Here is a 14,068-nt window from a genome sequence, read left to right as displayed (position 1 = left end):
AACGTAATGGGATGATCCGATTTGAAAAAGGTAAATGCCAGTTTGGATATGAGGAAGTTTACAACATGGGAGTAGAACAAGAGTTAGGAACCCTGTTCTTTGTATGTATTTACAGTTTACAGGGAATAATGCAAATTGCATCCTTGCTGTAACTCACACTATTAGTTGAGAATTTTACTAGACTATTCTTACTTGTGTATCAATTTGCTACCTGCGCTGAGTGCTTGGATTCCAACATGAGGAGGTTGTGTTGTAAGCATTCATGCGCACAATCTGGATTTGAGATGCAAACTCTCTTTCTCTTTGCAGCTGTCCTACAGAGAGATACAGTACCCTTTGATACTCCCCCTACACTCCAGTCATGAGAGTATTTGAATGCCTTCGGGAGTTTTCTCACGACCAGTATTCTTAATATGAGCACACAGCAAAATCAATCAAGATTGCATGGTTACTTTTCTTCTGTGGACTAAGTGGATGATACCTCTGGGAGAGAACGTTTAAAACCTCAACATTGAACTATATATCCAATGTTCTAGGTGTTGTGTATTGTATCATGGCCACCTGCTTCATAGCCCCCTACCCATCCCAGCTCTGGGGGACTGGCTGGAACAAGCAGCATCCCTATGTCCATCTGTTTCTTCCTGCTCTCCTGCAACCTGGGGTGAGGATTGTGTGGGTGGGGAGGGTGGGGGATAAGAGGGTGGAGGGATAGTAAGGCGAGGGATAGATGGCAGCACGGGCCTGGGAGAAGTTGGAAGAGGCGGAGGAGTGGCTGAGGTTGCAGTCGTGGAGTGCTGTGAGGAGCGTGCACGGGAGGTGGCAGGCGAGGCGTGTGTGCTCCTGGCAAGTGGTGGTTCAGCAGGACAGTCACTGATTTGCTCAAGCAGCGAGGGCATGTCTCCCTCAATCTTCTCCAGCACTGCGGCCATTTGCTTTTCTATCTGCTCGATCACACTGTCCATTTGCCAGTCGCTCGTAGCGCTGCTCCCGCCTCCTCCATGTGGTAGCCCAGTCCCATACATCCCTACCCCTCCTCCGCTTGTATACAGGGAACTATATGGATTCCCATAGCACCCTGCCATCCCCATCCCTACAGTAGCAATTTCTGGATTGTAAGGTGTGGCATGACGGCCCAAACTAGCAGAGCTGCCTACGGCATAACAACCCTGTCCTGTTGCAGGACCTGGCCTTGCTATGCTAAACTCAGCGCTGTATCTGTCTGTCGTCCTGGCATCCCTGTCCCTTCCACCTACTGGGCTAGCATCACCTCTTAACCTAACTTCTGGTACTACATCCACCCCAGTTCCAGGCCCCATTGCTGGAGTGACTGCCACTGACCGCTCTGCCACTGCCTCAGGTACTTGTGTCTGACACCAGCTTCCGTCAGTCGCATCCTTCGGCTCCCTCTGTGTGGCTGGCCTCTTCTCTGTTGAGTCGGTTCCAGCTGTAGGGGCTGTGGGTGGAAGGCCATGGAGTGTTGCAGCCATCTTACGTTTGCCACTGGGATCAGGGGAGGCGGATGTGTGTTTTTTGTCAAGTATAATGCCTGAAGAACTGTCTGACACCTTGGAGGGATCAGCTGTCATCACAGGGGTCGGTTTGGATTCTGGAACAACTTTATTTTTACCCAAATTAGCAGCAATTCTCCTGGTTCCATCACCTGCTGTTTTCTTTGCACCAGCCTTATCAGGCTCCTCCTGTAGGAGTTTTGGGGCTGCATTTGTTTGGCTTTGTTGACACGAAGGTTCAAGAATATCTGATTGGGAAGTTCCTACCGATGGGCCCATACTCATCTTCACCTCATCATGTTTTTCTTTGACCTTACTCCTCCCCTCATCCTGGGCCATACCCACCGGTGTATTTTCAACAGTGACTTCTAAAGATACACTACTTGAAGTAACCCCACCATCACTTGTCCCTTTGTCTCCCTCATCACTTGTTCCCTGTGACACACCGCCTTCACCATCTCCTGTCTCCTCACTGCCCTGAGCCTCGGCTGAACTGTCAATCAGTGCTTCTGAATTCTTTAATCGTTGCATGAAGGTGGTGACACGGATCGCTTTCTGTAAAACAGACAGAGGCAAAGAGAAAAGGAGAGAAGGATAGTGATGTAAAGAGAATTAGATTTACATTATGTAGCTTTTTTCATTAACACCCATATTGACTTGTTTCCCTAAACAAATGTAATAATTTGATACTATAGTTGGTTATGGCAAAGCATAGAAAATAAGCTTTGAAGACAACCACGGCACCATGATTTAGCATCATCATACTAAGCGCTGAGATGTGATTAGTGTGAAGTGACAACACTGCAGTAAGATTGGTGCCAGTTGTTTACTTCCAGAATGCTATGACACATTGTACCCTGGTTTAAATCAATCTCAAGACTCACTCTCTTCAAGCCACTCATTGACTGCTTGTTGTCTAGAAAAGGTAAATGAACACATCTGACTCCTTTCTATCGACAAACATTTAAGGAGTTAGGGAAAATGTGTGAGCTTAGAAGTTGTTTCTTAACCAGGGAATTGATTCTCTGGAAGTGAAAAGCCATTTGGACACAGAAATGTCACAGAATACAACATGGCTTAACTGAGAAGCTTGTACAGCTTCAAGTATGACTTGAATGTAACACTGAGGTACAGTATGGGGCAATGAGCCAGGATTCACGTAAGAGGAATGACAGAGGGCCTTATAGTTCAAATCACTGCTGTTCAACAGTCCACAGTGGCCTATATCCCTTATATCCTTTCCATTTCTCCCTCTCCTTATCTACACAGATACAAAAACTACACGAGCCATGAGCAAACCCTTTTCCCTGTTGCTGGTTATAATGTTGTTTTTACCAATCTGGTTTCATAGACTAGTGCAGATGAGGAGTAAGAAAGGAGCAGAGTGGGCCACTTTGAACATCTGGGCCTTAATCCAATGAAGAAAAGTGGGGCAGAGTGGATGGAAATCTTCTGGGACAGGACAGGAGTGACAGTGGGCAGGAACAGAGCCTCTGAGGAGAGTTTCACCGGCCCAAACATGGTCAACACATCTTAAGGCTGACTGAGGTTTAACTAAAGTGTTTGGCGAATGGTTGATTTCTTTAGACAATTTTGCCAATAGAAACCTTAATTCAAGAGGTTGATCAGCCATTAGAAAGATGTTTTGTTATTGATTCATGCCAGACTGAAGGTAAGTTTCTGCCCATGCTCTGTCCTTCCACTCTCCCTCTTAATGAACTACAATACCTTCAACTCCTTGGAACCACATGGGGAAAGAGAAAAGAGGGTTATAACTGTTACTCATGCTGTAAGGTCAGCAGTGCCATCTCGACTTCTTCTTTCTTGGTCTTCAGCATTCATTCCCCTTGGACATCCCTTTGACCACCACTAAATAATTTCCAAATTTAAAACATACCTCCATGTTTCCATACTTGTATGCTGAGCCACAGTAAAAGCACCTCATGTGCAATCATCATTACATACAGGCCGATTATAAGCTGCTTACTAGGCTATAGTATCACCAACTCTATTTACTGCTACAGAAAGAGAGTGAGAGTAAATTCATACCCGCCATTTGGCCTTTGCAAAGTTCTTCTCAAACTGGGCACACACACCATCCTTTAGGTTCTTCTCTGATGCACCATTCCCTGCAATCCTGGCACAGGTGACAGACGCAGACAAGTAAGTACAAACCCTGTGGATGTGTGCCAAAATATATTTGCTCTATATTTGCGATTATGTGCACACATTTACCATTCATGCCAAAGTGCATCCTGCGCGGTGATTCTCAGCATTTGGTCCACTTCCATGAGTCGACAGACAAGCTCCTTAGCTGGGAGGGAAACAATGAAGACAAAAGGTACATTTAAGTGGCATCTATGATAAGATTAAACATATCAATAGTTAGTCTTATTCTTTGAAAAGGATGATTTGGTTTGGTTGTGAAGAGTGAGATATAAGATGGTCATTTTTAGGTATGTGACATTATGTTATCTATACTTTGCTCACTGCCAACTGCAATGCCTTATGTAATTGAAAACTTTGTATGTATTGCCACCGTGTGGTGGAGCTCTGTACCTGCAGGTGAAATGTCATCCCAGTGTGGAGAATCAAACTCAAATTCACCGCCAACAATGCGACAGAAGATAATGCGATTATGTAGATCTGTGTTCTCCTCCTCTGTTTCATCATAAAAAGGAGGGTTGCCTGACAACCTGCAAAAAAAAAGAACGTACACAAACAGACAGAGGAAAATAAGTTATTTTGAAACCACTGGCTATAGCCTTAATAAACAACAATGCAAACATTCAGTTGAAATTGCAGCTCAGTTTGTATTGGCCTGCTTGCTTTGGTAACTTTACTGATGGAGACTCACAGTATGAACATAATGACACCCACAGCCCAGCAGTCCACGGGACGACCATAACGGTGACGAGCCACCACTTCAGGAGCTGAAAGACAGCATAGAAAAGAGCAGACATACAAAAAGAGAGAGAGAGAGATTTGAATCGCTGGGTTTTTTAGGTGGGAAATTATATTTATTTGTACAATCCACACTTGAAAGGATGAAGACACTTGCAAATGACATGGTAGTACAAAATGTAAACCATGTGTTTCATAATTCACATTCATAATTCCACCCTGCACACACAGGAGTTCACTTTTTCCACATTCCTTTTCCTTGTTTATTTGTCTAATTACTCAGCTGAATAACCATGAATAACTATCCTGACCTTTCACTGCAGAGAACCAGACCAAAGCAAAGTTCTGTACTCCAAGTTGCCCTCGAATAAATCGCAGAGAGAGAGAGAGAGCGAGGGGAGTGAGATCAGAGGACATGAAAAGAGAGGAGGAATTGGAGGAGGGCGAGAGTTTCATGACTGTTTATCACTATAACTGTTTATCTCTGACATATTTTGATCTTCAAAAGCACATGGAAGTAAAGACATCAAATAGGTAAAGTATGCCCACAGGGCTTTATTCACAAACAGCCCTGCGGGCAGGAGGCTACGCTAATGGAAGGATGTATGAGTTGACGAGAGATGGCGAAACCTAGAAGTAAAGTTCTAATGTACATAAAAACAAAACTACAAATAGTGAAAAGTATTATACCCAAGTATTCTGGTGTTCCACAAGGCTCTGTGAGAGATCCGTTCTCAAACCGGGAGAGGTAGAAATCTCGCAGAACTACTTTGTTGTGGTTGTTTTCTGTGTAGTACATCAGGTTTTCCAGCTAAATGAATGAGGGACAGAATTAAGTATTCTCATCCAAATACACGCAGACTGAAATCAAACACACTACTGAATTGGTTCAGTGCTGCAAATATATGGGAATTGATAATCAGCAGACAGCAAATAATAATACCACTGCAACCTGTAAAAAAATTGAACAATGGCACATGCTTCTTAAGCTAAAGGAGGGACGAGTCAATAATGACCTTTTCTATTATTACTTTCATGACAAGGTGACAAGAACATATCAATCATTGCCACTCAACTGTTAATGTTTTTTGTCACACTTTTAAGTTGTGGAAAGTTGTCTTCACAAATTGATTGAGGTTTTTTCAAAAATGAGTTTTGTACGTGGAGATTTAAAGGCTGTACAATGATTCAACCAGACTCACAATAAATAAATGGCAAAAAGAGACAAAGATCCCTCTGACCAACAGTTGAATAAGAATAGAAGAAATCACCAGTCATTGCTAATATAAACTGGAATCAACCTGGAATACTAACAGGTGTGTTGCTTAAGCAAAGCTATTCTGAAAACATCACACTAGAAATAGAAAGTTTGTCTACGGTTATTGCTATTGGAAGGCAGATAAGGCAAAAATAATGACCAGGAACATATTTTCTTGATTAAGGGAAGCCTCGTGGCTTTCTATTTAAGATCTGAACATTTATTTTTCATTCAATTTCATGGGTTTACAGGCTATTTGAGTCCAGACCATATAATGTATATACAATATAGACAGAAATAATCTAGTTTCTACCAGTAGGGGGAGTCTGAAGCCCAAGACATGAAGTAATCCCATCCTAATGGGTTGATAATGGGGGCTTAAGATATATATCTGTCTTTGTGTGCCTGTATCTCGTGAGATTGCATTAAGCAATGGAGATCGTGTTTACTCCCTTGCTAAAAAGGTTATCAAATGTTGAGTCATTAACTGAGATGGCAGTGCAATGCTTTTATGTGTCTCCAAAGAGATTCATCTGACGATATCTGACTAAGTGATGAGAAGTTGCCACTTCCTCTAAAAATAATTTAGTCAATTTCTTCCTGAATTTTTAGAGGCAAGTCACCAGACTTGTTACATGTTTGTTGTAATGAAACTCACCACACAGCCATCATGTGGGAGGGAGAAAGAGAGTGAGCATGTACCTTCAGGTTCCTGTGAACTATGTTGAGGGAGTGTAAGTATGCCACAGCCTCGAGGACCTGTCTGATGACATTGGAAGCGTCTCTCTCTGTGTAATTCCCTTGGTCCAGAATCCAGTCAAATACATCTCCTCCTGTGGCTCTGCATGTGGTCAAACACACGAAAACATCAGCACACTCTTGCAATATATATACAAATAAAAAGCTGGCGGGACTGTTAACCACATGTTGCAACAAGATAATTCACTTTAATCTTTCTGTAACACAGTTATCAAAAGCCTTGTGCTCTTGTTTTTTTGTCCATTACTATGGCAATCTGCTCTTACTAGCCCAAAGCTTGCACTGCTGAGCAATTAAAAATCTGCGTATTGGTCATTACTCTAAAAGACTTGGTTAACTCTAGAGAGTGTATAAGACGAGTGTGATCATCTTGTATTGCCCTCAGCACGAGGACTATTGGCTGGGCTAACATGTGAGCTATGAACAGACACCAACTCATAAACAAACTAATCCACACAAAGAAGACCGCATCACTTATCTCAGTAACAGAAGGGAAATCATGTTGCCACTCAGCTCTAATCAATGTTATTGCTTTCAAATAAAGTTGCAGATGTGAAAAATTCACTAGTCACAAGTGACGCAGATTGGGTCCACACTGACGTATTGATCCGAAGTTCTCTGTAGAGGACAATATTACGGCAAAGCAGTGCTCCAGGAGCACTGAGTAATGTTGAGCGTTACTAAGAGCAAATACCTCATAAAATCTAACAACTTCCTCTGTTGCTGAGGGGAGAAACAGAGCACACAGTAATAAGAAGGTAGACTGAACCCCTATCCTCTAGCTGATGGATTTGTGTGTGTTAAGGCACATGAGGGCACATACACAATTAAGACATGAACAACATTGTACAAGAAAGATAAATAGTGAAACAGGGAAGGAAACCCTTACAGTTCCTGGATGATTAAGTATTCTTTCCGGGTCTCAAATGTGTCTATGAGCTGCAGGATGTTTGGATGGTTGACCCTGGAGGAGCAAAAAGGAGTCACAGACTGTAATCTTACAACAGTGAAGAGTCACACATGCAACTGAAGTGTGATAACTATTCATGGCCTTTTAATAGCCTCATATACAAAAAAGACTGTGTGGGGGCGTAAATCTCTGATATCAAAAACAGTGCAAAGTAGAAGTTTGAAACACCTGAGCTTACATTATTGACCAGGGTTATTGCATGGATTGTGTGATTGGAAATGTTTATATATATTCAAATCACAAATCATTCTCTCATTCTCCCTCTCTCCATCCCTAAATCATACATCCATCTGTCCACAGACTGCGTACAATTTCAGGATCATGATTTCGTTCTTGGCAGCCTTGCGGACTTTCCTGCCGTCTTTCTTGAGGAATTTCTTGCAGACAAACACCTTGTCTGTCTGTCTGTCCTTAGCCAGGCACAGCTCGCAGAACTCCTTCCTACGCAAGAAGAAAAAAATAGAAAGACAGACAGACAGAGAAAGGCAGAGATGGTAAATATATGGATGGTTTTGATCACATCTAAAAAATAAGGCCAAAGAGAGACACAGCATGGAGACAATGTGCACTGGATATTTTAGTGAAATACATTGAAAGACTTTAATTGGGTTATTGAGGTATAATGGTAATACATAACAAATCTTTCAAATATGTAAAAATGCTCACTTTTTTTTTTAGCTTAAGTCAGCTCAGGTTAATAGAGCGGACATTTTCTCTTTACCACAGCCATACCACCTTCATCTTCCTGGTTTTCACCACATTAAGAACATATGTACAGCAAATGTGTGCAGTTAATGTTTGTGTGTGTTTGTTTTTGTGTATGCGTGTGTGTGTGTGTGTGTGTTATATAAAAGATGAACAGAAATCTCTGAGGCCAGATGCTGATCTGGATGCTGATGCCATATGGCCTCTTACTCTGATTGGTATGAGTGAATGTGTGTGCGTGCGTGCATGTGTGCGTGCGTGTGTGCATGCGTGTGTGTGTCAAAGAGAGGTGTTCATGAGAAGACACATTTCAGTATTTGGCCATTCAAGCAGCAGTGATTCGAAAAGCTCTTTGAGAATATGTCCAAAAGATTATATTAGGCATGACACAGAATATTTAAACAGAATAAATTATAGACTTTCATGAACTGTCATGATCAAAATATACAGACAATTGGTAGGCTAAAAATGTGTCTCTTAAGTCTGTTACTCACAAGCCTCATGCTATTACCTTCTGTAATTTCTTCAGTAAAAGCTCTTTGATATGCCAAACCAAATCTGTAGGGGATATGATCCAATTTGACATAATTCATGATAAGAATAAAGACAAGACAATTTGGGAATACTGGAATGTGTCCATGAATTCTATGTAGGAGCAGAGGGTGGGTGGAGGGGGTTGGGGGGGGGGGGAAGCAAACGAAATCAATGCTTTAAGCTTTATGGTACTTACGCTCGGAGGACCTGTCCAATCTCATATTTGTCCGTGACATCAGACATGCTATTGTAATTCCGCCCATCTCGCAGGGCAAGGCACCCAAATGGCATGACGGCATTCACCTAAGAAATAAAGACAAATATATTTAATTCACTGCACTACAAAGGGGAAAGTAAAGCATGGGAAAGTAAAGCATGCATTATTTTGATACTTCATTTGACACCTTTAGGTAACACACAGATAAAGGGATTGCAGAGCAGCATGGACAAGCATGTTGAAGAGGAAAAGAGGTACTGATGAAACAATATGAAAGCCTCCAGTGGTTGAAGTCAGAGACACCAAGGGAGGTACTATTAGCCTTGAAAATATAAAATATATTGGAGAACCACAGATACAGCCAAGTCCATTTCTGAACGAATCTGGAAACTAACGCTTCTGGCAGCCTGGTTGCGTGCCAGCCCTGTCAACAGATACTAAGCTACCCACTGAGCTTCTCTCTACTCTGCTAAAGTCTACAGATTCTGTGCAACGTCTGTCAAGTTCAAGTTAAACTTTATTTATAAAGGGCAGTGTCCCTGTGTCCCTAAAGCAGCTGGCTTCCTCAGCAATCACTGGCGGCCTGACTAACCCTGACTCTGGGCTTTAATGACAGGACAATTATCTTTTTGCTTGTAGTCTGTCTGTGTGTGTGTGTGTGTGTGTGTGTGTGTGTGTGTGCGTGTGTGTGTGTTTGGATTATTTTTTTTATCTAGATCAGTACTTAATGACCTTTTAAACGTGCTAAACAACCTGCAAGTGAATGGATTTGAATTAATCCTGAAAAATGCACTTAAAAAACATGTCTGGAGAATTAAAAAAGAATAATTATATATATAATGTCACATTATTTGTATCATGTCCGGCCTTAAATAGCGTGTGACCCCACAGGAGGGCACAAACACCCAGGTAGAGAATCCAAGATCTAGATAGTGAATCAGCAATCGATATATACCATCTCACCACAGTCCTCAGGCAATGCTCACCCACATCCTTTAACACTTCATCTACTGTAGGACACAGATCCCTGGAATATATCCTCAATGTCCTTGTAAATACCTGACCAAACCCATTGCTGTTGGATCATTTATTGATATTGGTTCTCTTGACTTTCGCTCAGTGAGGTTCTCTTCCTCCAGTATTTCTGATATCTATCTTCATCAAGGCAAATCAATGGAATTGACCAAGTCGGGAAATATGTGATAAGAGTGAATGGTAGCTGTTGTTCATGTGAGTGATGCTCGAGGCAGCTTTAGAGAAGAGGACTTCTGGACAGAGAGAGAGGCAGAGAGAAAGAAAATAACTGAGACAAATGGAAAATATGATGTGATGACTATCAACGGAGAGACAATAGAAATCCTCAGAGGTGATGACATTTTGCAGGTACTAATTTAGGATTAAGGAATGAAAATCAGTGATGTACAATCCTGTGTCGTATCTCTCTCTCTCTCTGTCTTTCTCTGTGTGTGTGTATGTAGCATCACCATTGTAGATGATAGGGGCAAAGGTGCTTCTGATCTATGGTGGAGGCGGGGGCTGGAGAGTACTGCGTAATCCCAGTGCTGGTCCTAATCTCTAATCCGAACCCCTAATCCAGAGCGCTGTGATACACTATTTGTGTGTATTTGAGTGCATGCATGAGGGTATGTGTCTGAGCAAAGTGCAAAGGTTGATGCGAATATGTCACGTGCCATTATGAGTTTGAGCAGAAGGTTGTGTGTAAGTGTGTGTCCATATATACGCCCTTGTGTGAGTGTAATGTCCCATGGAGACCGAGGGAAATTTAGCAGTGGATTGAAAAGGCCTAGTTTTGCCAGACGATTATGTAAGCACAACAACATTCAAATGACAAGGTCTAGGACAGCGAAGGTGATGCTGGCCAAGCAAGTCAGCAGATAAACTTGCCAAAACCTTTTGAGATGTATACTGTATTTGAACACTATGGTTATAAACAGTTTTTAGTATTTAGCTGTCTCTAAAACCTTTTCCCGCTATCCACTATTACCAAATCGATAGTTTGTTTATTGGAGTCCATTGCCGGGAGGAGAGCGTGAGGCAGCCAGTGCACCAGTGACGGGCGTCTGATCCCGAGGAACTGTTCCAATTTCCTGCTAGATCAGACAGCTTTCTGTTGCAGCCTCTACACAGGTTAGACAACACAGTGCTCCACCAGTCCGCTGTGACCCCCCCTGTTCCGGCTGGCTGAATGCGAGTTACTGCTAACCTCTAACCGACAGACTAAACTGTCTGTCTCCCGGAGCTGCCACCCGCTCTTCTCCCGGCGAAGTAGTCTCCTTGTCGCTTCGAGCACGCACTGAAAATATGAGTTGTTTCTGCCACTTTGGATTTAATAATAAACAAACCAAGAAAACATTCCCTTGGTCCAGACCTTTGAATCCGCCCATTCCACCGAGTTCAAATTGACCGATTTGTCTTTTATTGTGACAACAAACCGCGGTTTCTCGGTTGAAAATGACCTCCATTGGGGGACTAATGATTCACCAATCAGCGCCAAAGGTGGGACTAAAGCCATTGTCGAGGCAATGTGGGGGTAAAGATGGAAACTGAGTCAACAGGGCAGCTCTACTTAGTATTACAAGACAGTACCGGCCAGCAGGTTGCATGCTCATTTCAGAAGATATATCTGCAACATAATACACAGAGATCTTTGACAAAATGTCAAATCTGTAAGCTCTTCAAATTCTGTTGATAATATTAGTTGGACATTCTTTTGAATGTTTAAACAAAAATCTGGCCAAATCTTAAAACATTTAAAATGATGCTCTTCCCTTTTCCATATGAATTATCTGAAGACTTGAAGGCTAGCTGTCTTCATAAATAATTTCTTCAAACTATATGTATTTTAGATGTGAAGATTGGAATTTATCACTGGTGATTTTTTCTCACCCTAAAATGACTTGAATACTGAGTTAGAACAAATCTTGAAGTTAACAGAGAGTAGAAGAGGATAACGGAGGATATGAGAAGAAAGCATATTAAAAAGGTTGAGAGGAAAAGATGGGTGATGAGGAAAGAGGTGAGAAACGATGGGGAAAGAAAGGAAAGGTGACTAAGTGAAAAGGATAGAGAGAAAATAGTTTACCTGAGGACAACGTGGATAAAGAGATGCGCAGAGGCAGATTGAGAGTACCCCTCAACCTCACAGCTTCACAACTATGTGCGTGTGTGCACGTGGGAGCACGTAGGTATGTGCCAACAGGCTATGTGTGATAATGTGTTGTGTGACTCATTTCTAAGGGCTGTCCCAGAAGTCAGAGAGCATTTGAAGGCATGCTGACAGGGCAACCTCTCTGCAAAACAAATTCATAGCACGCATTCTGAATATCTGCTAGGTAGGTGTAGGTAGCAAAATCTCAGAGATAAAATGAAAGCATTGAAGTACAATGCAACATTTCTGCCAAATTCAGTGACACCACCACTGATCTCTCAGCAGACGGAGCTACTCTGAATCACTAAAATGTGGCACTGAGTTCTGGGTGCTTTGACATTTCGGTGGCAGTAATTATTAATGTTTTTAAATACTTTTCCTTAGTTTCTGCAGTAGTTCATCCCTCCATCTTTTTCATTTGTTTGAAGCTGCAATCCTATACTCTGATGCCATGCAAAGATGATGTAACATCCAGTGTCATGTTTGTTGTTTCATTCATCCTCATTGTTTGTTGGGAAACTGTCACCATTCAATCAGGTAATGTGACTGTGGTAATATTATACTCTTCAAAACACAGGACTTTCGTCCAGGAGGCCGCTGTTTGTGTCCCTGTAAAAAAATGTGTAATTGTTGACATTTTGTTAAGTCAGCCATTAGTCACGTGAGTCTTCAGTATTATTTGTTATTTGGCTTATGTGAATCGCTAGTCAGTGAAGTTAACGTCAACAACGCTCTATTCCCAAAACAAAGTGTTTTTGTTGGTTAAACTTCTTAAATTCTTCTCATATTGCTATCTAGTGTCAAAAGGGGTCCAGACAACTGGCTGCTCTGACATGATGAATCAAAACTGAAATTATCAAATCGTATCGACAAATCGTATTGACAATTGCATGATTTGTTGAACATTTGAATGCACACTCATTAACACACACAGGTATACACACAGACTCAGGTGTGAAGGCACACCGAGACATCCCACTTTATCTTCAGCACCTTAAATCAAAGAGCTTGTGCCAGTCTGTGTGAGAGTGTCTGTGTGCTTCTTCACAAGTGTTGTTTAGGCTCCAAAATGAATCAAATGGAATAGAGTCTCTTTTTATCAGCTCAGAGGGGAAGTGTTTTTAGAGGTTCTCGGCGTCAAGGTTCTTCTCAGAAAATCAGTTTTTTTACTGACACTCATCTCTTTAGCCATATCTTACATATATAATAGGATAGTTACAGGATAATACAGGAAACAAAGAAAAGATTAAAGAAAAGCAGTCTATTATAGCAAGGTTATGTTCTGTTTGACAAGCTGCGGTACATGACTACTTTGGCATTTGATGTGCCTCCATTACAGAAAGACGATAAAATAATTGGAAATGTATGTTATGTCAATATTTCACAGACCGCTTCATTGTCAAGTGGTTAGGTGTGTCAGTATTTCCTTGTCACTGTCATACAAACGCAGCACAGCGATACATGTGCGACATCCCCACGATACAAATCTACTCCAGTGATATCCAGTGATGCCAAATTGACTTTGACTTTGATAGGTGACACTATCTAAGATATGATAAGATAAACAACCAAATGTGTGTGAGTGTGTGCTCATAAACTATATATAGAAAGCATATCAGAGAGAGAGTCAGAGCAGCAGAGATGTCAGACTCCATGTGAGCACTGTGCAAAACAACTGTGCAACCTCCACATGTGTGTACATCCACACGTAAGCACACACATTGTACGGCTTGCTGCATGTCACTATACGCCAGTTCTTAGGTGACAGAAAAGCAGACAGAACATATCTGTCCCTCATTAGTGTTTGACTTGTCACTCCACCTATCACAGCAGCATGGACTCAGGTGCGTGATTCTACAAGGGTATCTTGTTTGGGCTTTAAACCAGACAGCGGGATCATGTCATTTCAAGGCTTCTTTGTCTTTCCCTGCTTTCTCCCTTTCTTTTCTTATGTTCCCCCTCCTGCAACCTGTTTGGCTTTCATCTTTTGCCCTCACCCATCGCTTTTTTAGTAGAGCTCCGGCCTGAAAGGTTTAATGTTGGC

The 14,068-nt window shown here is 41.9% G+C and overlaps 1 protein-coding gene across 1 annotated transcript; it reads right to left on the bottom strand.

Moving 5' to 3' along the window:
* Positions 1 to 566: 566 nt before the first annotated feature.
* On the bottom strand, positions 567 to 8,929 carry camkvl (CaM kinase-like vesicle-associated, like). The gene is made up of 10 exons (XM_034537722.1): positions 8,835 to 8,929; positions 7,709 to 7,840; positions 7,319 to 7,393; positions 6,373 to 6,511; positions 5,103 to 5,223; positions 4,366 to 4,441; positions 4,068 to 4,204; positions 3,744 to 3,822; positions 3,558 to 3,645; positions 567 to 2,063 (listed from the first exon to the last, which is right to left on the bottom strand). Exons 1-10 carry the CDS (start codon positions 8,927 to 8,929, stop codon positions 567 to 569), a joined length of 2,439 nt encoding a protein of 812 aa, XP_034393613.1.
* Positions 8,930 to 14,068: the final 5,139 nt, after the last annotated feature.

The sequence above is a fragment of the Cyclopterus lumpus genome, chromosome 7 (assembly GCF_009769545.1).
Source record: "Cyclopterus lumpus isolate fCycLum1 chromosome 7, fCycLum1.pri, whole genome shotgun sequence".
NCBI lineage: Eukaryota > Metazoa > Chordata > Actinopteri > Perciformes > Cyclopteridae > Cyclopterus > Cyclopterus lumpus.
Note: the sequence above shows the minus strand (reverse complement) of the source record. Positions and strands in the feature narration are given on the sequence as shown.